We start from the raw sequence: 23,193 nt of genomic DNA, 5'->3' as shown, positions 1-23,193 counted from the left end.
AATTAAATTAACTATAAAAATAAATCTTGAGTAAAAACGAATACAAAATTTATATGCATAAATTTGTTTTCGTTTTTATCAATTCAAAATAACTTTTATGATTTTAAGATTTTCAAAAAATCATAAGAATTTGTAAAGAATATTGAAGTAAAATATGGTTTATATTATAACAGATCTATTGTTAAATAATATTATTCCGTTCATGTTCTACAATTTATATAAATTTAAAATTTTTAAATATTTATTTGATTGGTCGCATGTTTGAATTTGCCTGTCAAATTTAGTCATCTTTTATTTTAATTTTATAGGAATTTTATCACATTCATGTATATTAATGAAACATGCATATTAAATATTTGTTCAGAAAAAATATCAAAGAAGAAAATAATGTAGAAATAGACATATAGACAAACTACTTTTTACTGAAATATTGTACATTCACTTCAAAAAATCCTTCAAATTGTGATCCTCAAAATTGCTCTCGCGATTCATATAAATTTGAAATTATATATAATACATTACAGCTTTTTATTAAACAATTCCCCAAACTTCTTCAAATCCTGTACATAATTTACTACATGCGACAGCGCCTGAGAGGGGATAATTACTGATTGAGTAGGTATCTTCTGTGTAATCCGTTTTGACCTAGAAAAATAAACAAGAATAGTATTTGTAATATGACTTTTTAATATATAACAGTAGCATTATTAGTATAATAATAACGTACTTGTCCGTGCGCCATTGCTCCAACTACAATAGCAATAGGATCTTCGGCAGGTACAAGCTCTCGTGAATTTAGTACTTTGCTTGCATTAAACGACATCAATATCTTACGACAACCAACTGGTAAATGATTTGTAATGGGATTCTTAATTACTTTAAGAAGCTTCGTTGATCCATCCGATGCTCTAACACCATATTTATGTAATAGTTGTACTGCAATAAAATATTTAGTACATTAATAATGGATTTATTAAGTGGAAATAGCTAGTAGGATTAGAAAATTAGATTTACACAACTTTACTAAAGTTGTATGATAAATAATATAAGAGAATATAGTATATAAATGTAATATAAGATATTATATATAAAAATTACTTAAAATCTTATAGACTAATGGATCAATTCTAAGAATCATAAGGCTTGTAACTTGTTCTCCTAAGACTTGTAAGAACTTATGACTGGAAATGTAATTCTACGCTTACTGTAAGACGTACGTAGCTCGTGAATATCTAGGATGTCTCCTAAATCTCACAGCTAGCAAAACATCTGTAAAGATGTTATATAAAATTATAAGCATTAAGTCATAAGTTTTTACAAGTCTTACTAGAACAAATTACGAGTGTTTTGATTCTGTTTAAAATTGCCCCAGATAAAGATTCTATAGAATCAAGTCTATGAAAGTTCATTTACTATTATCTTATTTAAAGTCTATTTAGCTATCTATTAAGTAGATATTTACCTATTAATCCAGCAAAGCGTTTGAATGTTCTTGGTATCCTGGTTTGTGGATTAATTTCAATCAGTACATTTTTTTCCGTATGTATGTAGACTTGCAATAATCCGGCTCGATTTAACGGACTGTCCATCAACATTAACAGGCACTGATGAGCGATATCGGGCCTGCATGAGCCCGGATCGCGATTATTTTTTTTCAAAATGTTTGTATGGTCATCGCAATTCAACAGTTCGAAGCAATTTCCAACCTGCAAATTTTCAATTCAACCTGCATAATTCCAGTTATGTAAACTTACGCTTGTAGATACGGAAAATTAAAGTCGTAGAAAGCAGAAAAATAATTGTTAATGACAAAAGTGTTGCTAAAATTGTAACCTAGATAGATATGTAAAAGGGAAACATAACCTTACCTTCACAGATTCCAATTGAGCATTTTCCAGTATAACGACAAGACGCTTCTCTTGATTCTTGATGTGACCTATTTGCAAGTGTCTAGGAGCAGGATCATATTCATTATCGTCATGCTTTTTCCTCTTGATTCCACGTTTTTGCATTTTACACGTCTAAAGTAATCTACACGTAAGAGTAACACGTGCGACTATATCAACGCAACGATGCAGTGATAGACTAACGTGAAGCTGTTCCAAATTATCGTTAGATGGCGAAGTGATGTCGATTGGTATCGATATCTCTCATTCTCTTCAAAAATCTATAATTATAAAAATTATTCTACAAATAAGACGGATTAAGATAATTGCTATATAATCGAGTAATATCACATAATATTGCAGTTTGAATACAAATTTTTGCTCCCCCCCCTCCAATTTCGATAATTATAAATTACCGTTATAAATTCGGGAATGCTTTGCAGTTTTTTTACGAAAAATTAAGTAGGTACATCGATAAAAAAATTGAGTTTTCAAAAATGCATCAAAAAAATTATTTCTAAATTACATATATAAAATTGAAAATTAATATATGGATATGATTAAAAAATTTTCTTTTCTTTTAATTGTTTGAACTGTTTGAAGCGCATAAATCATCGGACGTAAATTAACGAAAAGTATTTTAAAGTTGCTTTCTACATGAGATTTAAAATACTTTTTTTTTTAATGTGTTTGAATTTTAAAAATTAAAGAATTTATAGACAAAAGAAAAAAAAATTTTTTTTGTTATAATGTTCTTGGTTTACATAAATTTTGTAAAAATTATTTTTTATTTAAGTTTTTGTTAGATGATTAAACAATATTATAAATCATAGATTTGTTTTATTTTAGTTGCTATGGTTTTTGCAAACTCAGAATAAAAAAGTAGTAGATATATGTATATTCAGGTATGTGAGGTAAAAGAAAATAATTACGAAAAAAAAATGGAAATGTACTAGGGTCGTTTTAAAAATCTTTTTTATATTATCGTGTTGAGTACGCTCAGAAAATGATTGTTAAAAAAAAAGCTTTCCATTTACTTTAATATATTATAATTTTATTATATATGCCATAGATGAAAGTAATTAAAGCTCAAAGCTTAGTACACAAAGGTCAAATTTTACAATAGCTGGTATGTCCGAACAATTCATCTCCTAAAAGCGAATCCTTTACGACGGCTCTTGGTATCGACGAGCAACTGCGCTTGTCTTTTCAATGCGTTTCGGGACGGAACTTCGTCTTCGTCTTCTGAAACGGGAACGGCCGGAGTCGCACAAGAAGGAAATCTTGGAAACAATGGCCCACCGTTGTTTGCACGCATTGTTCTGCCTTCTATCGAGGTTGTAGCGATCGACAATGTCTCTAACTGAAAGGCGAAGGCGATATTTATGGCCGATCATGACAATTTAAAGATTCTTTGAATTTCCGATTACATTTGTAAATCATAAATAAATCACGCAGGATTTGCAAGTCAGTTTTGAAAAATCGCCCGCAAACATTATAATAAGCAACGGAACATTTATGCATTAAAGAAAGGTCGTAGATAGATCTTTTAGAAAGTTTTCCAAAAATCGCCGATTTAGACAAATTTAATTAATAAACATAATATTTGACAAATTAAGTTAATTTTGTTGTTGTATAGAAATATCTTTTAATGCATCTTATTATTTTTTTACTAAAAAAATTACATAATCGTAAATTTTATTAGCTGCGATTTCTTTCTAAGAAATTTTTTTAGAAATAATTGGCACTAACCTTATCTAACAAGGGTTCGTCCATTGTTTCAAGATATTTGTCCGATGCGCTTAAAACGTCCATTCCATGTTTGACTTTATCGGTTAATAATTCGATAATTACTAAAATATCATCCATTTTAATATCCTCAAGCAGAGGAATATCTGTAACATGCTACAAATGTATGGTTTTGTAAATATTTTGATACATTAAGAGTCTTAAAGCATTAAAAACTTGGACATTATAAAACAATTACAGAAAATTATTAAAACAAAAGAATTTGTTTATTTGCTAAAATTAGAATGCTTTCATTCAGTTTTCTTTCCTAGAAAACAATTCTTTTATCTTTTATACATTTAAAAAAGAAGTGTTTCAACTTTCCTGGTACAAAAAGAATAAGATTTCTAATTTTTTATAATTTATATTCTTGAGAATTACATTCTTTCTACTCCTCAAAACACTTTAAAAATAATAATAAAGAAAATATTGTCCAAGGGTTTCAGTACATGAAAAGAAATTAAATTTTTAGCATACGATATTTTAGGAATAAAAAATTTTTTTAAACTCTTTAATGCAATATGTAACTTTAAATAGCCAATTATTTTCACATAAATTATTCTTAGACGGATCTTAATAATTAGGATTTTAATGAATGAATTATATTCGTTTCTCATATAAATCTGTTTCTGAATACAAAATTTTGTAGAATTTTTACCAAAGATAATCTTAGCAGTTAGCGCGGGCATGTTCAGAAAATTGACCTGACAATTTGTATCAAAAATTAACGGGTGCTAGGTTCCACGTATATTTCCGATAGAATCAATACAGATTTTTTCACGGGATTCGCCTCGTGTTTATTCTCGATCGAATACCAAGGTGTTAATGCGCGGGGCTAGCGATGCTACTCGAGGTGAGAATTACAAAACACGGGTTATTCAGGAAAATCCATCGACAATACGAGATGGGTGACGCTAGGGGTGTTGAAGCTTCCAGGAACAATAAATAGTCGAACATGTACACCGTAGTCAGACATCACTAAAGGCGGTTTTACTAATTCAATTAGGCGTTTACACGGCACTTCCATTTCGACGTTACGCAGCTTTATCCACCGAATATGTTCCCTCATACGTGATAATTCGTAGGGACACGTTTCTTTGCGTGCGCAACACGCAAAGAAAAACGTTAATTAAGATCTCTCCTTACTTTGAGAATTGACCATTTACAGTTAATACTCTTTTCTCATTATTTTTATCAATCTAATCATTGCGTGGATTTTCAATTTTGAAACTCATTTTTGTTTATCTTCATTCTTCTAGAATAGTTTTCAAACTTACAAGATCATGCTAGAATCGCCTAAAAAAACTATGGAGATGTTAATGTAATTGCTAAGAAATATTATTTTTATCGTAGCTAGAAGCTGTCGCGCGCAAAATCATGCGGATCATAAAAGATGAGTCATTATTAAGAAATGCTATCTTAGCATTTGGAGAAATTGTTTGACATTTTTTTTCTGATTTGCAAAACGGCGGCGTAAGAGCCTTTCTAAGCACGGGATCTGTCTTGAGCTGTCAGACTCCGTCTGGACTTTATCGTCCACGGACTTATAATTAATAACTCTCACCTGGAACTTCTCACACAGTTTATACAGTATACCAGTTACGTCGTTTAAGAGCTCGCGGATTCGTTGACTTGCATTCTCGGCTCTCTCCCTGCGAGATCGCTGTTCATCGATTTGCGAGTTAAGTTTTGCCACTACTTCCGCGTTTCTGAAATGTTTAACGATGATGATTCAAATTAATCAGAGCTGCAGCGGATTAAACCTATAATTTAAGAGATCTGTTTTACACTATAACTAACATGTAGAATCAATTTAAAAGTGTATTTTCAAATTATAGGTTTGATTCACACTCAGTTTTAATAATTTTTTTTTTTAATGAAACAAGTTAAGTTTTAAATTAATACATCTAATTAGTAGACATTTTATAAATTTATTAATTTTTGCTCTCGAAAAAGACTAACTGTTCGGCGCTCTTTGTTTCCGAAAATTTCCTCGTCTCTATCTCGGCGTTAAGCTCCTGCCTCTTCTTTTCTAACACCACCTTCTCTTGTTCCGTGGCCGTTCGCATTTTCTGCAGACTCTCTTTGGTCGCCTGCTGACCCAGAAACCGGTTCAGAACTTCCTCGGACCTGGACACTCCGGTGGCGTTCCGCAGCTTGGCGAACGCCTCCTCCAGTCGCGTCAGCTCGTCCTTGATCATGTCCTCTTGTACCTGTACGCGACTTTTCCCACGTGTTTCAAAATCGTCCCGTGTACGGGTCTGGAATATCATACGTTCCAGCCGCTCCAATTCCATCTTTCGTTCCGATACGCGCTGCCTGATTACGCAGAAAGTCAAATGCCAAATTATGTTCGTGATGTGCTAGTCATCAAAAATTTTGTGAGACTGTTATTAATTTTCAAGAGGTCTATCACAAAACTGTGACCACAATATACGATCGCGGTAGCGTCTGTAATAAAAAAAATAATTTCTTTAAAATGTAAAGCTATCGTTCGTAAACCTGTACTCCTTGATGACAGAGTCACGTTTTTTGCTAGAATTTGTCTCCTCGATCTCCTCTTTTACCAGAGTCTCTTGAGTGCTGTCTTTCAATTCTATAGCTTCCTCCTTCACTCCCTGCAATCAACGGTAGATGTTAAGCGAAATGTGTCATCGAAGTTTCTATTAGGTACTCTCTTCGCGTCGTTTAGCTGTTACTCTCCTCGTGAGCCTTGCCTGTAAGCGCTTGATCTCGTTTTCCTGTTGCCTTATGCCATCTTCTAGATCTTGCAAGGAGGAAGCGTAAAAGACCGATTTCTCTTTTAATTCAGAACAAACGGAACGGTACTTCATGCGCGCAATATTTGCCTTAATTTGCATCATTCGGATGTGCTCCAGTTGTACTTCCAATGTCTCGATTTTCTGCGCAGACCGATAATAAGAGCGCGTTAGTAAAGAAATATCAATGCTTACGAACGCATGTCGCGAATGTAGATTAAATTACCTTCTTCATAGGATTTTCCGTCTTCTTCTTGAACACACAATGATTGCGTCTATGCGCCAATACCTTGCTTTCTGTTTGCAAAATATTCAAAGTACGTTCGTGCTAATAAAATTTAGACGTTAATACATTTCTGTCATATCTACAACATTTCTGTCATACCTCGAAATAACATGTAGTTACCTACCTTCTCTTTTTCATATTTAACTAGATCTAGTTTCTTCCTTAGGCGCACATTGTTCCCACTCGCTGTGGTTATAATCTCCTCCAAATTACATTTGTTCACGCAAGCTATGGAATCACGGCTGAGCAGAGCCGCGCGTTCCATCGCTTCTTTATTCTAGAAAACATTTAACATAAATTCATAAAAGCTAATCGGTTATTTACCTTTTTTTTCTTTTTGGCAACCCACACTACATTTTTCGCTCTTGCATATTTCATGTAAAGCTCTTTGACTTTCTTCTTGAGATCACAAATTTTTTGAGCATTTTCACGTTTCTTTGCATCATATTCCTCAAAATTAGCCTTTCTTTGGCCCTCTGAAAAAAAAAATATTATTCCATAGTTTGTCGTATGAAAATATTTCTTGTTTAAAAAGATTGTAAAAACATATGTATTTAACAGCGTTCATTTGTAATAAACGCATTTAATAGAAAATATATCTTTCCCCAATAATTACTGCATCTTTCGTTTCACTCGTTATTAATCATTTTAATAAATAGCTGACAGTACGCGTGAAAGTTGCACTTCTTTTTCTTTACAAACAAATTAACGATAATTAAAGCACGAGAATAGTTGCTGAAAAGTCTCTGTGTAATAACAGCTCAGGAGACTAAGACACGTAAATCGTAATTGGACCAGTGCCAGTGCTTGATCATCAGTCAACCAGTTATTCGAGTGTATACACTCTTTTGGTACGTTCATCCACACGTAGAAACGTACCCTCTCGCAATACGACGAACTCTTAAGTTAACGTCGCAATTTTCTGCAAAAGCGATTACTCGATCGTATAAGGTGGTACGTTAATGATAAGCTGCTATCGTTTTTCTAGGTGACTTTAAGGAAAAAGGAAATGGAAAAGTCAAACCGTGCGCGCCGGTCGCTCGCACGAGCGAACGAGCTCGGGGTGATGCGTTAATTCGATCTCTGTCACGGAAAGTACGAACGTGTCTCGACTTACGAGGAATCGCGAAACTCGACCGTCGGCTATTACCGTCGTAGAACCCTACATGGTGAGCCACGTGCGTAAGTATGGTAGATATAACACGGCGACAGTATATAGCAGCACTCTGAAAAGTGACTGACTGGGCTCAAAGAATCGAGCATACGATGGATAAATCTATTCAGCTGTCTCGATTCCCTGTAATGGCACGAGATCTTTAAAAGCCGATCTATTCAACGCCCGTTACTATCACAGCTGCTTATTATCTGTATCGGGCATCCAACGTCGGTTCATTAATGCTAACGTAAACACGCTGCGAGGAGCTTTCGCAAACAGATTCATTCACGATAGTTTTTTTTAATGAGAAATTCTTTTCATCATTTGAAAGCAGAAATTTTGTTGATTGTCCATACGTCTAGAAAACTGCAAATTAATTGGTTAATTGATTTGCACGAATTATTCCATCAAACTAAGAGATTCTAACAACAGTAATTTCTGTAATCTAATAGTAATGTATATTTCACAATGGATTTGCAATGTTACAATCTTGCGATAAAATATTTTCGCGATGTTCGTTTCTGTGCCGTATGGATATGAGTATCTTGTTGTTAAAATATTGTCCTTCTCTTTTTGCAAGTAATAAACTTTCTACAGTAGATATTCTTCATATTATTTTTATATTATGATTGAATAGTATTGTGATGAAATTGGAACGCGAATGTTAATCACATTTTTTTGCAAATTTCTCCATTGCGTTTAATGGCACGATACTCGATCAATAATTACGCAATGAAAATGCAATCCTTTAACACTTGTTTTATAACGTGCAATCTAATCGATTGTATCTTATCGGATTTTATCCCCCTTTTTCAGTATACTTTTTTGCCATTATTTTTATATACGCGAGATGTGGCTGTGCCATCTCGGATACTGGTTATTCCAGTTCGACTTGTTCATATTTATCTCTGTATAATACGACCATGATACTGAAATGTCAGTGAGCTGTCTCTTTTTGGCACGCCTTGCTGTGTGGTGTAACAAATATCTGAAGATTAAAATACATGGTGTTTCACTTACACTGCGTTACAACTATTTTTGGACCGTCAGTTGTTCCATAAAACTTTTATCACTTTGGAGCCGAGATTTGTATTTATAGTTTTACAAATTTTATTATTTTACTATATTTTTTAGAACATTTAAAAAGATTTTTTTTCTAAAATATTTAAAAGAAGTGTAAAAGAACATTTGAAAACGAGTGTGAAAGGACATTTAAAGAAAACTGTAAAAGAATAAAAAAACATAAAATTTCTATAAGCTGAATTAATTACAGATGCTTTCATCTTTGATTTATTTTTTTTTTTTTAATTTAATTCTATAAAAGCTTATAATATACATTGTTATTTTTAATCTCTAATTACTTGAAAATTTAGGTGCTTGAAAATATTTTAAAAGAATTAAAAAAATAAGATTTTATTTGAAACATTTAACAAAACTTTGGTCATTATGAAGTAAAGCAATAGAATTAGTATTGAGTACACCCTGTATAAGAGTAAGATCTGACTCTGCAACTTTGTCGTAGAGCAGTTTTGCAGCATTGACTCGTGGAGGGTTGTCAGGAACGGTATAAATTAGCGAAGGATGTTTTGTGCGATTTGAGCCGTTACCTGACAACTGGATTTTCTTCTTGATCTCGACGATCTTTTTATTGAGCTCGTTTAGCTTGTTCTCGGCGACGGATGGTGTCAGATGTTCCGACATGTTTTCGCGATTGGGAAAGGGTATCCACGTGTGGAACACCGTATCGACCTAATAATGCCGCTCGTCGTCCGGACGACTCGAATCTGATTCCCCGGTATCGTATGTCGAGAATTGACGTTATGTGAAGCGCATAATTTGAACAGAATAAAAGAAGGGTAAAACTATCAAGGATTAACTTTTGAAACATGAGAACGTTAAACTTGCCATGGAATCAGATTGTCTGCATAACTCTTAACATTAAATAAAAAATTATTATTTTTTCATATATTTATATAGATTATATTCATATGTAATGTTGCATATTATTTACACACATAATTTATTCCAAATTTCTGTACGCAGCTTGCGTTTTTAAATCACTTCTTAAGAGTAAAAGTTTAATATAATGTTAAATAAAAACCAACAAAAGTGATGATGTAGGTCATCTAATATATATTTAAAAAATATAGAAAAATCACATATATCAACTTATATTCAATGTAATCTCCACTTCAATAATTTGTGTCAATGGGTAATCAGTGATTGATTTCTCTACAAAAAAATTCTTTTTGTTGATTGCCACTCATGCATTATATTATGAATGTTTTGGCTGAAATTGGTGGTAAAGAATTTTTAAATGGAGAAAAAAAATGATAATCGCTTGGTGTTAAATCTGACGAGCAAAGTATATGCAGGATTTCAAAATTTATGTGCTGCACTTATTGTTAGTAGCATTTGCAGTGAAGTCTGGCATTGTCTCGCCTGGAAGCAAATATCTTTTACGGCGCTTTCTTCGGATCGCTGGCTTCTGATGGTTTTGTAGGAGGTCACAATAACTTCTGCTGGTCACAATTTAACTCCTGGACCGGAACTACAGTTCATGACACGATACACGAGTGGCATCATAGTCGGTAAAAGGAATTTTTTCTTATGTCATCCAATCACATACACTGATTTCCCGCTCACACTAAATACTCCAAAAAAAAAAAAAAAAAAAACATTGAACGATTGATACATATTTATTTTATTTTCTTTAATATATGGAATGCTTTAGATCACTTTTGCGGTATTCAATTGACTCTATCTTGTAAATACATTAATTCAATCACCGTTTACATCGTTAAAAGGCATTTACGTTTACATGAAACATAAAACGTTAACAACGTTATAAAAATTGATACTACATTATTAAAAATTTATCCACTAAAATTGCATGAAAGAAAAGAAATGTAGGAAGTGACACATTTCTTCATAATTCACATTAATTATTTGAGGAAACATTTACAGAGTTGTGTGTGTGTGTGTGTGGGTGAAATGGCGCGTGTAATTACACAGCTATCTCCGTTTCTCCATCTGCTTTGTTTCCAGTGACGAATCTCATCAATTGGACGCCAACCGTTGCGCTCCATGGGACAATTGTACCGTGGCCGCGCTACGTCGTCGTCGCCGGGCGCAGATGTTTGCAGTTCGATGATAAGGTTAATGGCATCATTAATAAGGCCAATGGGAAGCGCGTGTTTGCAGCTCCGTGCGTGCATCTCGCGTGCTGCGGGTACAAAAGGGTAGAGGAGGATTATTCGTATAGAGGCCCCTTGGCCTGCCTGCTTCTCACCCTTCTCCTCGCTCGGAGTACGGACTTAAGACCGGGTTCACCGAATTATAATTCCGCATTTGTATTCGTTAAGGCGCCCGGCGGTTAAGGCTATAACCGCGATGAATTTCGCGTTACACGCAATCAAGCGCGGCCGAGCGTTAATTAATGATCGGGCGCGCTATATGCTCCTCTCGGTGCCGTCGACCGCGACTCGCTGCATATCGGCGCCCGGGAGCGTCGTAACCGATTGCTCGTTGCAATGCAGTATCCGCTACATAGGAGACAGATATAATGATAATCGACACTAGAAAAATATACGGATAGTCGACATTGATTTTAACTTGATCGTTGCTTAATGTGCTTAATAACTCAACAGGCGCTCGATTGAAAGACTCGAACTATTATCTATGTGTCGCAATTTCATAAGTTACGCTTGTTTTATCACTGAGGTAACAATGCGTGAGAGAAATTCGTTACGTCAATTATTCATACAAATGCAAGTATTTTTAAGAACTTTAATCCTTTGATTGTTTGACAGGATGTCACAAAGTGACTTCAGAGAATAGTTGCGTCATTGTTCATTATTTGTTTATATGTTAATTACGAGTATGTGTAACTACAATAATCTATACTCTTTAAATCTCATAGAGTGGTTTCGCTATTAATTATTAGAGTGATGTAATTCATTCCTATGGATACTGATCTCCGCATTCGAAAAGAATGCACTTAAAAATGAAGTGCGATTTCACATCAATTACAGAGTACAATTTCACTTTTTGTTACATTTGTATTTGGCTCATTTTTCACTCTTTGAGATTATATAGAGTACAATTACAATTTAGAGTGTATATATATTTACAATAGATTACTCGGTTATTAGTATAAGTTTATGAATAAATATTACAGAAAAAAATATAAGAACTTTTATGACTTTTTGTCATTTTTTACATTCCAATTTTTTTTCTAAAAATTCTTGTATATGAGAAACTAATAAATGTCTAATCGTAAAAATTCAACATTTTTTATACCCGCGGTCTAATTAAGGCTGACTATTCGCACGTAATTAAGGTAACGTCATAGAAAAAAGAAATATCAGATGTTAATTAAAGACATCTTTCACATGAGATATAATGAGATCCGTCGTTAAGGATCCGTGAATAAAGCACCACATTAATTATTCCGGCTCAGCGATCAGCCATTTTTCGATGGAGACATACAATATAAATTGCTTACAGTAGTTCAACTCCAATATTTACGTCAACCACTTAATAACTATAAATTAGTTTCAATTTTCTTCAACAATTTTCTTAAATAAATATAATTAATACTTTCTTTTTTTGAAACGTATATATAATGGCACTGAAACATTTACAATATAATAATTATACAATAAAAGGGGGTACATATATATATATATATATATATATATATATGTTGGTATTTAAAATAATATATTAATAATGTAATAGTATAATAATAATAATGTTGTTCTAAGGACAGATAAAAATTTCTAATTACTAATAAAATTTTGAACCTGCATTAATTAACGATAATTATACATCAGTATGATTAATGTAATATTAATTAAAGTAAAATAATGTTAATATTATATAAGTATATATAAATATATGTGCAAGCTTCTTTTCATTTTTTTTTAACTATCTGAATAGAACAAAAATTTTCGCGCGGGCTGTTGGGTGAGTTCGAATCATATCCCATCCCCTAAAAAATTTTCGAACAACTTGACGCCGCGCGAGCAGCGGTGTGTGCCGCGGCCGGCGTGCCGTTGTATCCGCGCGCCGATTGGCCGCCGCGGTCGGCCATCCCGCGTCGGCGCAGCGATACAGCGCGCGGTGGCAGGTGCGCGCGCACCGCGGAACTACTTTCAGCGCGTTAAGCGAACAATAGGGATCCCAGAAGTGTTTCGGACGCGGCCGTGTTCGTTTATGTCGTGCCGTATGCTTTTTTTCCCCGTAACCGCGCGAGCACGCCGTGCACACTGGGACCCGGTTGGTGACGTATCCGCTGGTAACGCGCGTCGCGTACGATGCGCCCGGTCGCGTGACGGCGCCGCGGTGATACACTAATACCGAACAAGTGTGCGTCGCGCCGGTGAGTGTCCGTCCGTCCTTTCGTTCGTTCGCTCGTTCGTCCGTCCGTCCGTTCTTTCGTTCCCCGAGTGTGTGCGCCCGTGCTCCCTTTCCGATGAGTGTGTGTCTACCCGACGTGTGTGGATAACAAAAAAAGATCATAATAATTACGGCACCATGTCGCTGTCACGGCCAAGATTGGATTACGCGCTCGCGGTCGGACCGTTGTTGCTCGCGTTGCTGGCGTTCACCTGCGTGCCCACGGTATTCGGTGAGTACCTACAAAATATATTCTATACGTGCATTCGTGCGCCCCGCGATCGGAGCCGCCGCCACATGTCGCGGAGTCCGCTGCTAGGCAACAGGATCGCGGAGCGACGCCGAGCGCCGGCGCGTTGGACGCGTCGCGTCGTCGCGTTTCTCGGTACGAAACGTCGCGGCTTTTGTTTGTCGGTTCATAACGTGTCTCGGCGCACCGACGTTGTCGATGCGATTCCGTCGTCCTCCTCCTCCGAGGGATCGCCTGCTCAGCCGCTTCGTTTCCCTTGACGTCCGACATTGCCGTGCCTGTCTTAGGTTCGCTTACTATCTGTCTTGAAAATATCGACCACCGTCGCAGCCGATCGCGTGCGATCGGGGGGGCTCAATTTCACGAGCTCCGCGAGTATATTTCACGATTCTCGACGCGAGCGATCCGCCATTCCTCGAGTCCTACCACACCGTGCATTTCGTCGATCGTAATTTTTCTTTCCCTTATTTTTATTTACTCGTCGGATCGAGCGCGCGCGCGCGCGCGTAAGAACACGCCTCGCCGCGGATCTCCTTCTCGCCTTCGTCGGACAGGCCGATAGGTCGACGCTGTCAGGCTGGCTGACAGCGAAGGCGAGCGTGCGGGCCGCTTCAAAGAGACGCGACGCGACGCGTTGCAAACGGACGCACGTGATGGTGTGTTTAACAATGCAGCGGTGCTCATGCGCGCCCCACGGCGTCGAGATACGGGGGTCCGCGCGCCCGCGTCCGCGTCCGAGTTGGCAGTCCCTGAGGGACAGGTGCCCAGCCCCAGCTTTCCAGGAAGCGAGCCATCCCTTCTTCTGTGCGTTAACACGCTCCAACTCGACATTTCGCTGCTCCCTCTTGATATTTTGCGCACGGAACCGGGGCCGCGCGGCTCCCTTCCGCGGGAACCGTATCCTGTTTTGACCCTCTTGCGATTGAAGCGTATTCGATGAGCACGTTTGTGACCTGGGGTTGTCGAAAAATTGTACAAAAGACTCGAGAAAATAATGTTATAATTTAGTCGATTTTTTATTACCAAAGCTTGTTACTCGTCATACGGTAAATTGCACAATAGACGATTACAGGTCGATTAATAGATTGCCGTACGTTAAGAATTAATAGTAAAAGTGGAATTATTTATTAATATTTGTTTGTATTTATTTCTGAATATTTAAAGAAATAGTTACAGTCGCAAAATTATTATTTGTGAATTAGAGATGTTATTAGTATTTTCAATAATCGATTTATCAATTAAAATAGTGATTTAAAATTAAATGTCGTTGTTGACGTTATTGCATTGATATAATATTTGTTACCATTGCTTGCCAGATATTATTTAATTTCTTAAGAAGCCATTAGATAATTTGAAAATACATGTTCATTACAAATTCGGTTAATTACAGGTTGACATATAATTCGTAGGTACTGATAACGGTACAAATGCACTAGTATTATAATTTCCAGGCGCCATAATAACATATCTGCTCTGGAAATAAAATAAACACAACATTGCTTAAGTGCCACTGTGTATATTTCGCAAAAATAGATAACCATTGGATAGATAACGGCTGAAATGGTCAACGCGCTATTAAATGACCGAGATGAGGTCCTCGTGAGAAGTTTCGCGTTTCTTACATCCGAAAAATCAAACGCTGTACCGTGCACAGTAATTCGCAGAATATTACGATGATTTGGCAGAAACGGAAACGACACTTGTGAGAACGTGACCTTTTGTTATCGAAGTAAAGGAACTTAAAACTGTAATAACGTTAAATCAACCAGTTAATCGATGTAAAATATCATATTTTATTAAAAGAATTGTGTATAAAAAGGAAATGTGGAGCAATCATCTTTAAATACTTCACAAATGGATGATTTAACGAGTGTTTACGATTTTTAATTATCTATGACCGCGCGTTTAAAGACAGTAACGTACGATAAATAAATAAATAAATAAAAGAACTTCTCAAGAGTTCAATGAATATATATCTCTAAAAATTGGATAAATAATGTTGGGATGAATGAAATGAATAATTTGGGAATTATAACTCATTCGATAATTTTTTCTCCGCCTGAACGTGTGCAACGAGGATTAACGAAGGATAAATATTTATCTTCGGTAAATTTCTATCTTGACTTTTCGCCAGGACATAAATTAACATGACGTAATCCTTACATCGATACAGTGAGTATTGCCTCGTACATCGTTGTAAAATGGCGAGTAAAGAAAGTCAGTAAAGTCCAACAGGAAAGATAGGAGAGAATAATTAAGATCTTTTGGCGTGTTATTAGTATTCTGTATTGTCTCATAATTAAACTATAATGTGTGTATTTCGAATTTATATTTATCGACATTTATATATTCATCGGTACTTATTGGTAGACGTTTCCATTCCAAAATCATTCGTTTTTATGTTATATATATACCTTTTAATTTTTTTTTCAATTGATTGTACTACGTATTATTTCTATTCCTTAGAAAGTCTCAAAAACAAGTGTAGACCTTGCTTGTAATTTGAAAGCTATACATATACGATTTCGTATTAGATCCCGTTGCATAAAAGATATATGTATATACAATTATAATAATACAAAAAAAAATAATTTAAAGGAAATAGGCTCCTAAGAATAAATTAAACATAATAAAGGAAAAGCTTATGGGATCCAACACGGATATTGGTGTGTAATAATTTTGTGGTTGGATATTGTAAAAATTATTACACACCAATATCCGTGTTGGCTCCCATAGGTCTTTCCTTTAATATATTTGACAAAAAAAAACGAAATATAAAAATTTATATAGTCATTAATATAAGAAATATATTTAAAATCATGTCTACATAAATTCTTCTATTTTTATAATTGTTAAAAGGAATCATAATTTTCAATATTTATAATCTATTGCGATTAAAATTTATAATACTCGGTGAGAGTTAAAATGAAAGTTAAACTTCACTCGTTTTAGTTACGAACGCTTCATTATCGATTTTTTAAAGAACTTGAAATATGAATGGGTAATATGGCATCATTAGTTTCGAAGTGAATAATCCTTTCTCATGTAATGTCATGTTAATTTTCTTAATTTTATAGCATTTAGAACATTGTCTTTGTATAAATTTAAAATCTGTACTTTACTGGCGTAAGAGAGCTCGGCCCTAGGAATTAGGTAACAACGTCTACAGCGGGTACCGCGCGAACGCGAGAGTATTCCGCGATTCGACCGTCTTGATAGTCGTTCCAAGGAATCGGGCGAAGATCTCGTCCCTGCAAGAGGCTCGTTCACTATATATCTCGCGATACTCTGGATGCGGCACGGCGGCGACGGCGGCGGCACTCCAGACGTTCGCCGCTCTTATGTTCTCAGGCTTTCTCTTCTCTCTCTCCTTAGAAACTGATCCGCCCGGGCTTAACGTGCTTTCACACGAGACACGCCGCATTCGCCGCCACGCGAAACAGACGCGGTGCAGGGGTTACATTTCGCGAATATTAAAACACTGTCGTGGCCGCGGAATGCCGCCGACACGGGAAGTGTATGGATTACGCGCGTCGAAGCGCCGGGATATATGGATCGCGTCGCTTGCGAAAGTACGCGGGGATACGACTTTTAAACATTCGATTCCCGGAGTATCGTTTACGTTCGCAGCGAATGATAATGCGTTGAAAGTGGCGTGAATAAATCTTCCAGAGCTTCCTACAATAAATACTTTATCCGCCTACAGAGGTGTTGCATGTATATCATTCTGCAGATAAACGCATTACTGCTATATTACGAATGTACATATTCTATATATGTCACAATAAATTTCGAAGTCATTCCCCTTTAAAGAAACAAGAATTACACGTTGCAGACGCCGGTCTATAATTAAAAAGAATATTTTCCACTTTCTGTAATAGAGACTTGATTTGCATTTCAGCTTCGCGAGCGTTAATTGAAAACTCGATGAATTAACGTCGACGTGTTTAGCATAACTCGTAGCGCGCGTCGATTTAGTCGGTTTCGCATCTTCGAGCGAGATAAGCTGCGTAAATTCAATTAAAAACTCTAATACGCTGCTCGACGTATTTCCCTTTTTGCGCGTGACGACGAGGCTAACTATAGACACCGGTGATACAACATGATACAAGAAGTACTGCAGGAAATCGGCTCGATACCACTCCCGGGACATTCGAAACCTTCGTGCGACTTAGAAACCGTCGTCGTGCGATCGACCTGCAACCGGTTTCTCGTTCCCTTTCATCGGTTCAGGCCGGCACACGAGCTAGTCCCGGGTTCTGCACACGTGTGCCAGCCAGTCGTGCACACATATATACGCACGCGAAATGCGTGCACGGCTGATGTGTGTATGCATAGCTGCTCCCGCTTTCGTTTCCATTGACTCACTCACGCGCGCGCGGGCAGTATTTTGCTAATCTCTCATCCAAGTACAGAGGATGCTGCTGCGTCAGCTGTTGTCCGTTGCTTCAGTTTGGTATCGTTATTAGTATTATGCCTCACACAATCGAAACGTGTTACGTAATTTGGAGCTAAGTGACAGTATCATAAACTGAGAAGAGCTTACAAAAAAGCTTGAATAATAAAGGCGTTTAATGTCAATGAAAAATTTTCGATATTAAAAATAAAAAATTCAATAATACCAAATCCTGATGTTAGAGAATTCGGATTGTTATATGTGAAAAAGTAAATAAATTAATTATCACATATTCGGGAAAAAAACTTCCTTCTTATTAAATTGAAGATGAGCCAAGAAATTATTTACATAAATGTATCCATCAATTTTTAAATTGTTTTTAAGAAAGTGAGGAAATTATGAAAAAGCCATTGTGTATACTGTATATAATATAATGTTAAGGTTGCAGATAGGTAGTTTAGTGTTTTTCCTTCTGTCGAGATTAAAGACCCTTGGACGCAAACTTGTACGTGTCTTCTAATCCAGCTCTTCGCATTTTTCTTTTCTACCTGATCATTCTTTTCCGTCGAGGGAGAGAGGATAGGAAACGGTCGGGTATCTCGCGGCATCTGCTAACTAAAAGGGTAAGATCTTCGCTGTCCTATCGAGAAGCAACCCGGGTATTTGCATTCGTCCCCGCGCTTCTCTCTCGCTGACGTAGATGCCTCTAGCGTAAAACCGCATAATTAAGGACCCTCGCTACCGCACATGTCCGTCCGTCCATCCGTTCTTCCGTCCGTTTCCCGCTGCCAGTTACGTCGTCCCGGAAAGATCCGAGAGGGGTGTCCCGGGGGTATCGCGGAAGGATCGAGGATTGTGCCGTCAGTCAACGCGCGGGACGGCGAGTCCTTATAGAAGATCGCGCCAGGATCTATCGCGTGAGCGCTATGCAGATTCCAAGAGGAGCTCGATTCGCACACAACCGCGAGATTTTCAGACGAGCAGCAGAAGCCGCGATTAGACATTCGCATCAGATGTCGAACCGAATCCACTGTCTTGAATCGCCCGACGCAAAATTTCCGCACCCTGCTTTGTATTATTTCGTTGACAGATCCTCGAAGAATTTCGATATTTCGATTCAATGTCGATACTAATATTTGTTTTTCTCTATTATGTATAATAATATCTAATTAATTTTCACAATTATATTTTACTAAATTTTCAAGTCGTCTAGTAATGAAATTTTAAACATATTTGAAGTTAACAACATTGAAATCTAAATTTTTTCATTGTATTTTTATGGTATTTCACTTCACCAAGAGAAACACGAACGCTCGTTCTTCTTATTCTTGACGATGATGCGAATGTATATCACTATACTCATTCCTGTCTTATCTCTGAACTCTTTGCGTCGTTGTTTCGATGTATGCTCCCACGCCAACTGGCATTTTTGCACACGCGACACACGAGAGAGATTCTTCACCGTGCGAAACGTCCCGTGTGGTCCGATGAAGGAGCACGAGAAACGAGACGCGGCGATTCGAAAAGAAGGCGAGATCGGGACGAGATGTGATGTTTATGTTGGTTTATACGCACGGTGAGAGGACCACCCGGCGCTGTTTTCCCGCGTGGTCTGTAACGCACGTGGAAGCGGTTTAACGTAATCCGGATTCGTATCGGTTTAAAGCGATTTACTTCCTCGGGCGCGAGAGCACGGACAAGGATCGTTGTTCGTACTCCCGTGCCGACGGCGACAGTTTTTCCCAAGAGCGCAGACGAGGATAAGCGCGCGCGTACCAGGTCAATGCGATCGTATCTATTAATCACGCTCGGCTTCTACTGTCATCGATATCGTTTCGCTCTGCATCGGCGTAAGAACGCGCGGCGCGCACACGGTCGCTTGTTCACGTGTGATAAATGGCAATGTGCGCGCTATGGTGAGGCGAATGCATTGCACACGACTAATCATCGTCGACTAAAACTAATAACGTCTTTCCGATCGGTCATGGGAAATCCGCCGTGTTTCAAATTCGCATTTTCGCCGGATTCGCAAAATCCAACTTCCATTCGCAATGCCCGTGAAACTCGTTGATCAAAGCGAAAAGCATGATTGAACCTTCGAATGTATATGACAGGACGAATTTTAATGTTGTGTAGTTTATGAAAGTATTGGTATTTCTCCGAATAAGAATTTAATAAAATCACTTCAAAATTATTTTCTATAAATTATATTTACTTATATATATGTATATATATATATATATATATATATATATTTTATAGACAATAATCGCTTACATTGGCAAGAATGTGAATAAAAAATGTTACAAATTAATTTAATTTCACGAAATTCTTTGTGATTTAATGTGATAAAAATTGATCTTTGGAAACACAGCATCTAAATTCATGAAATCGTACGCTAACGTTAACTTATGTCGTTGATTAACGATGTAATTAAGTATACGTTCGTGTTTCACGACGCCTCAGCTCAGCGCATCATCCAGACTCTTACTATCGTGTGACGTGTTTTTTTTTTAATTGCCCATTAAAGTCGAGAATCTGATTTAAACATGACTGAGTGCGCGCGCACGTTAGCCTTTCCAATTATTATCACCGCGTTATGGCCGGCCGACATTTTGATCGCAAGAGAAATCGGTAGCAAAAGCACGCCGGCCGTCTCGCCGTCAATTAAGCACAAAGCGGCGAACGTCTATTTTTACGCGTCGTAACGCGAACGATCGCTGAATTTATGCTATTAATTTTCTCCGTAACGGCGGCGTCCGATAACGAGCGCGTAGCCGCAACGGGCCTTTTACAATCAGCGTTGTGGAACGATGCCTTGATTAATTTTTCACGCGGTCAGTGAAGCCTGTATGTGCCTGAAAGCCCGGGCCCCCCTTAGCAGATACGGCTTGTTGGCTCATATTACATGCTTACGCGATGGAACAATCGAAACCCGTACTTACGAAGCTAACATTCCATTAAATGCGCCGACTACTCGTTAATTGGTCGTTCTAGTATATTTAATTATTCACTTACTGATCGAAATTAGAAAATTAGTTAATCATTGAAAAATCACAAATTGTCCAATAAGATATTAAGAGCTTCGTATTTTAAGAATTTTAAATACGAAGATAGCTCTATCTTTTCAAGCTAAAACAATCTACGAAAAATATACAGCACGTAAAAATTGGTATATTTACATTAAAAAAGCATTTGGCCTTATATATTTTTAACATTGAGCACTTCAAATTTCTTAATTATTCTTTATATTTTAGCCTTGCATTTTAGTTGTGTAACTTATAATTTTAATAAATTATTAATTAAATATAATCTGCTAGTGTGAAATTTATCTGAATGAAATCTATTCAAAACTTCTTCTATATGCATCTTTTTTTATTTTTGCCTAATATCTAATCTTTATTATCTACTAAATCTTTATTGTAACAAATGATTCCGTTCCGCTTCCGGCAGTCGCGACTAGGCGCGGGCGGAAGAATCAGCCGGAAATTACGTCAGGTCCTCTTTCCGAGTTAGCGTTGCGGCGAGTCTCTCCCCAACTTGACGCGTACATAACGAGGAAGAATCCGTGCGTTAACGTAATCTTTCGCAACTTGTAAGTGAGAAACGCCGTTCTTACCGAGTCCCATCGCTAAGTCCCCGTTCACGCAGTACGCCGTGAACGTGTATCGGTACATACGTACGAATGTAACGTTTGCTTGTTTCTCAACCGTGCGTGTGTTCGTGTAAGCTACCGACGCGGTGGTGTGTGCGTCGATTTATCAACCACCTTCGCTCCCACAAACTGGTCGCCCGCGATCTCGCCGTACGATAACGCATGCTTCGCGCTTGCGTTGTCCCGCGCTTTCACGCTGATTGGCCGGCTTGACTTTAATTGGGCGCCTCCGTCTCATGAAGAACGAAGGAAGTGGTAGTTCCCGCCACCGCCGGGATTCGGTTCAGTTTTCTTAATCTGTATATTGCATGTACGCTATCGAGCCGGCCACTATGTTAGCCGCGGCCAATGAATTTACGACCAAAATATCCGAAGGCACGCTCGGTTCGCGCGTTCGCAAATCGCGAGCGATATTTTCGATACGACGCCTCCCGCTTAATTAGCCAGTCCCCGCCGATAAGATGATTATGCAATCCTCGTGGAAGCCCCAATTTGCCGTGCCCCGTTTGCTAATTGGATTAATTTTTATCTGGGATAATTAAGGCGCTGTCATTAATGTGTGTAAAATATGTTCGCGGCTCGTCGAAAGAAGCTGTGCGAAAGAAAAAGTTTCTTCATCGCTACATATCCGCAGGATTGCACGATAATTTGTTACAAATATTTTTCGATTTGAGAATCTCTTCAAAACTTCAATATGTCACTAACATATTGAAAACAAAAAAATGGATTCTTTAATCGTTAGAATACAATTGCACGAAACTCACAATCAGCCGGCCACGTAATCGAAACGTGGCCGGCGATGTAAATAGCCTACGTACATACGAATGCAACAGGCTGCTCCGTATGCACCGTACATTGTGTCGCAGAAGAAAGTGGCTGGCCGGTAATTCTATCGTGAATTCATTTCCTACCTGGATAATAAAGTCGCATCCCTCGTGCGGACGCGAATGAAGTCACGACTTGATTTCCCGGAAAACGCGCGTGACCCTTTCCCTTCCCCCCCCCTTCTCGTACTCCCCTTTCTCCCTCATCTTTCGTCGCCACTCTCAGCGGCGTAAACTCTCTACGAAAACGTGACTTTCTCGTATCCCACCCGCGCTCTCGCACATACAGTGCCATTGTGTAATGGTCCTTGAACCAACATCGACCAGCAGCTGGTCGACGGTCTCCCACGCCCCGCCACCAAACGGCACGAGTCCTCCGTAGAATTCCCAGGATTTGAGTCTTTCGTATGTTTTTTTTCCACTTCTTTTTATTTCACAAAAGCGTCGCAATTACCGGCGACATTGCGGTTCATCGTGTACTTTTCGCGATATGATTTTAAAGAAAATTACGAGCCTGCGGTAAAAGAAGTTCCTCGAATCTTTTATCATCGCTTTCTTTTCATCACCATGCGAACGAATGACTGAGAAATAAAACTGCATGTCAGTGCAGGTAAACCTGCGTGAATATTCCATAATGCCTGCGCATTTAATGATAGTCTCCATTAATAATATTCGGCAGAATGTTCTTAAATTGCTGTTAATATTCGGGTCTTATAATATAACCGCACATGCATTGTCGTTTTAAATTTTACTTTTACAGGATGAAAAAAAAGATTAAAAATTGAAGTAC

General features: G+C 37.5%; 4 protein-coding genes across 4 annotated transcripts in view; 2 read left to right on the top strand and 2 right to left on the bottom strand.

The window, feature by feature from the left end:
* Positions 1–402: 402 nt before the first annotated feature.
* On the bottom strand, positions 403–2,081 carry LOC105455751 (ribosomal RNA small subunit methyltransferase NEP1). The gene is made up of 4 exons (XM_011699306.1): positions 1,869–2,081; positions 1,463–1,706; positions 728–936; positions 403–645 (listed from the first exon to the last, which is right to left on the bottom strand). The coding sequence occupies exons 1-4, from the start codon at positions 2,010–2,012 to the stop codon at positions 532–534; spliced, it is 711 nt and encodes a 236-aa protein (XP_011697608.1). The 5' UTR covers positions 2,013–2,081; the 3' UTR covers positions 403–531.
* An 886-nt stretch (positions 2,082–2,967) lies between these two features.
* LOC105455752 (rho-associated protein kinase 1) lies at positions 2,968–9,539 on the bottom strand. The gene is made up of 10 exons (XM_011699307.1): positions 9,483–9,539; positions 7,069–7,195; positions 6,844–6,996; positions 6,660–6,761; positions 6,392–6,577; positions 6,177–6,292; positions 5,637–5,993; positions 5,239–5,383; positions 3,639–3,791; positions 2,968–3,249 (listed from the first exon to the last, which is right to left on the bottom strand). Exons 3-10 carry the CDS (start codon positions 6,982–6,984, stop codon positions 3,031–3,033), a joined length of 1,419 nt encoding a protein of 472 aa, XP_011697609.1. The 5' UTR covers positions 6,985–6,996; positions 7,069–7,195; positions 9,483–9,539; the 3' UTR covers positions 2,968–3,030.
* Positions 9,540–10,427: 888 nt separating this feature from the next.
* Positions 10,428–12,154, top strand: LOC105455753. Its single transcript, XM_011699308.1, has 2 exons — positions 10,428–10,466; positions 10,924–12,154. Exons 1-2 carry the CDS (start codon positions 10,436–10,438, stop codon positions 11,253–11,255), a joined length of 363 nt encoding a protein of 120 aa, XP_011697610.1. The 5' UTR covers positions 10,428–10,435; the 3' UTR covers positions 11,256–12,154.
* Positions 12,155–13,108: 954 nt separating this feature from the next.
* The window catches only part of LOC105455748 (neurogenic locus Notch protein), a 234,994-nt gene continuing 224,909 nt past the window's right edge, over positions 13,109–23,193 (top strand). The window contains exon 1 of the mRNA XM_011699287.1: positions 13,109–13,510. Coding sequence (XP_011697589.1) covers positions 13,417–13,510 — 94 coding nt within the window. The 5' untranslated portion in view covers positions 13,109–13,416. The remainder of the gene's footprint in view (positions 13,511–23,193) is intronic.

This window comes from Wasmannia auropunctata, unplaced genomic scaffold, assembly GCF_000956235.1.
Source record: "Wasmannia auropunctata unplaced genomic scaffold, wasmannia.A_1.0 LD335844.1, whole genome shotgun sequence".
NCBI classification, from domain to species: Eukaryota; Metazoa; Arthropoda; class Insecta; order Hymenoptera; family Formicidae; genus Wasmannia; species Wasmannia auropunctata.
This window is presented reverse-complemented; position numbering and strand designations above follow the sequence as displayed.

Coding starts and splice junctions, on each gene's coding strand:
- LOC105455753 (XM_011699308.1), top strand. CDS start 10,436: ATGACACGATACACGAGTGGCATCATAGTCG. Junction 10,467..10,923: donor CACGAGTGGCATCATAGTCG/GTAAAAGGAATT, acceptor CTTTGTTTCCAG/TGACGAATCTCATCAATTGG.
- LOC105455752 (XM_011699307.1), bottom strand. CDS start 6,984: ATGGAACGCGCGGCTCTGCTCAGCCGTGATTCCATAGCTTGCGTGAAC. Junction 6,578..6,659: donor CGGAAAATCCTATGAAGAAG/GTAATTTAATCT, acceptor CGGTCTGCGCAG/AAAATCGAGACATTGGAAGT. Junction 5,994..6,176: donor TCTGTCATCAAGGAGTACAG/GTTTACGAACGA, acceptor CTGCGTAATCAG/GCAGCGCGTATCGGAACGAA.
- LOC105455751 (XM_011699306.1), bottom strand. CDS start 2,012: ATGCAAAAACGTGGAATCAAGAGGAAAAAGCATGACGATAATGAATAT. Junction 937..1,462: donor ACGCTTTGCTGGATTAATAG/GTAAATATCTAC, acceptor ATTTTATTGCAG/TACAACTATTACATAAATAT. Junction 646..727: donor GAGCAATGGCGCACGGACAA/GTACGTTATTAT, acceptor TTATTTTTCTAG/GTCAAAACGGATTACACAGA.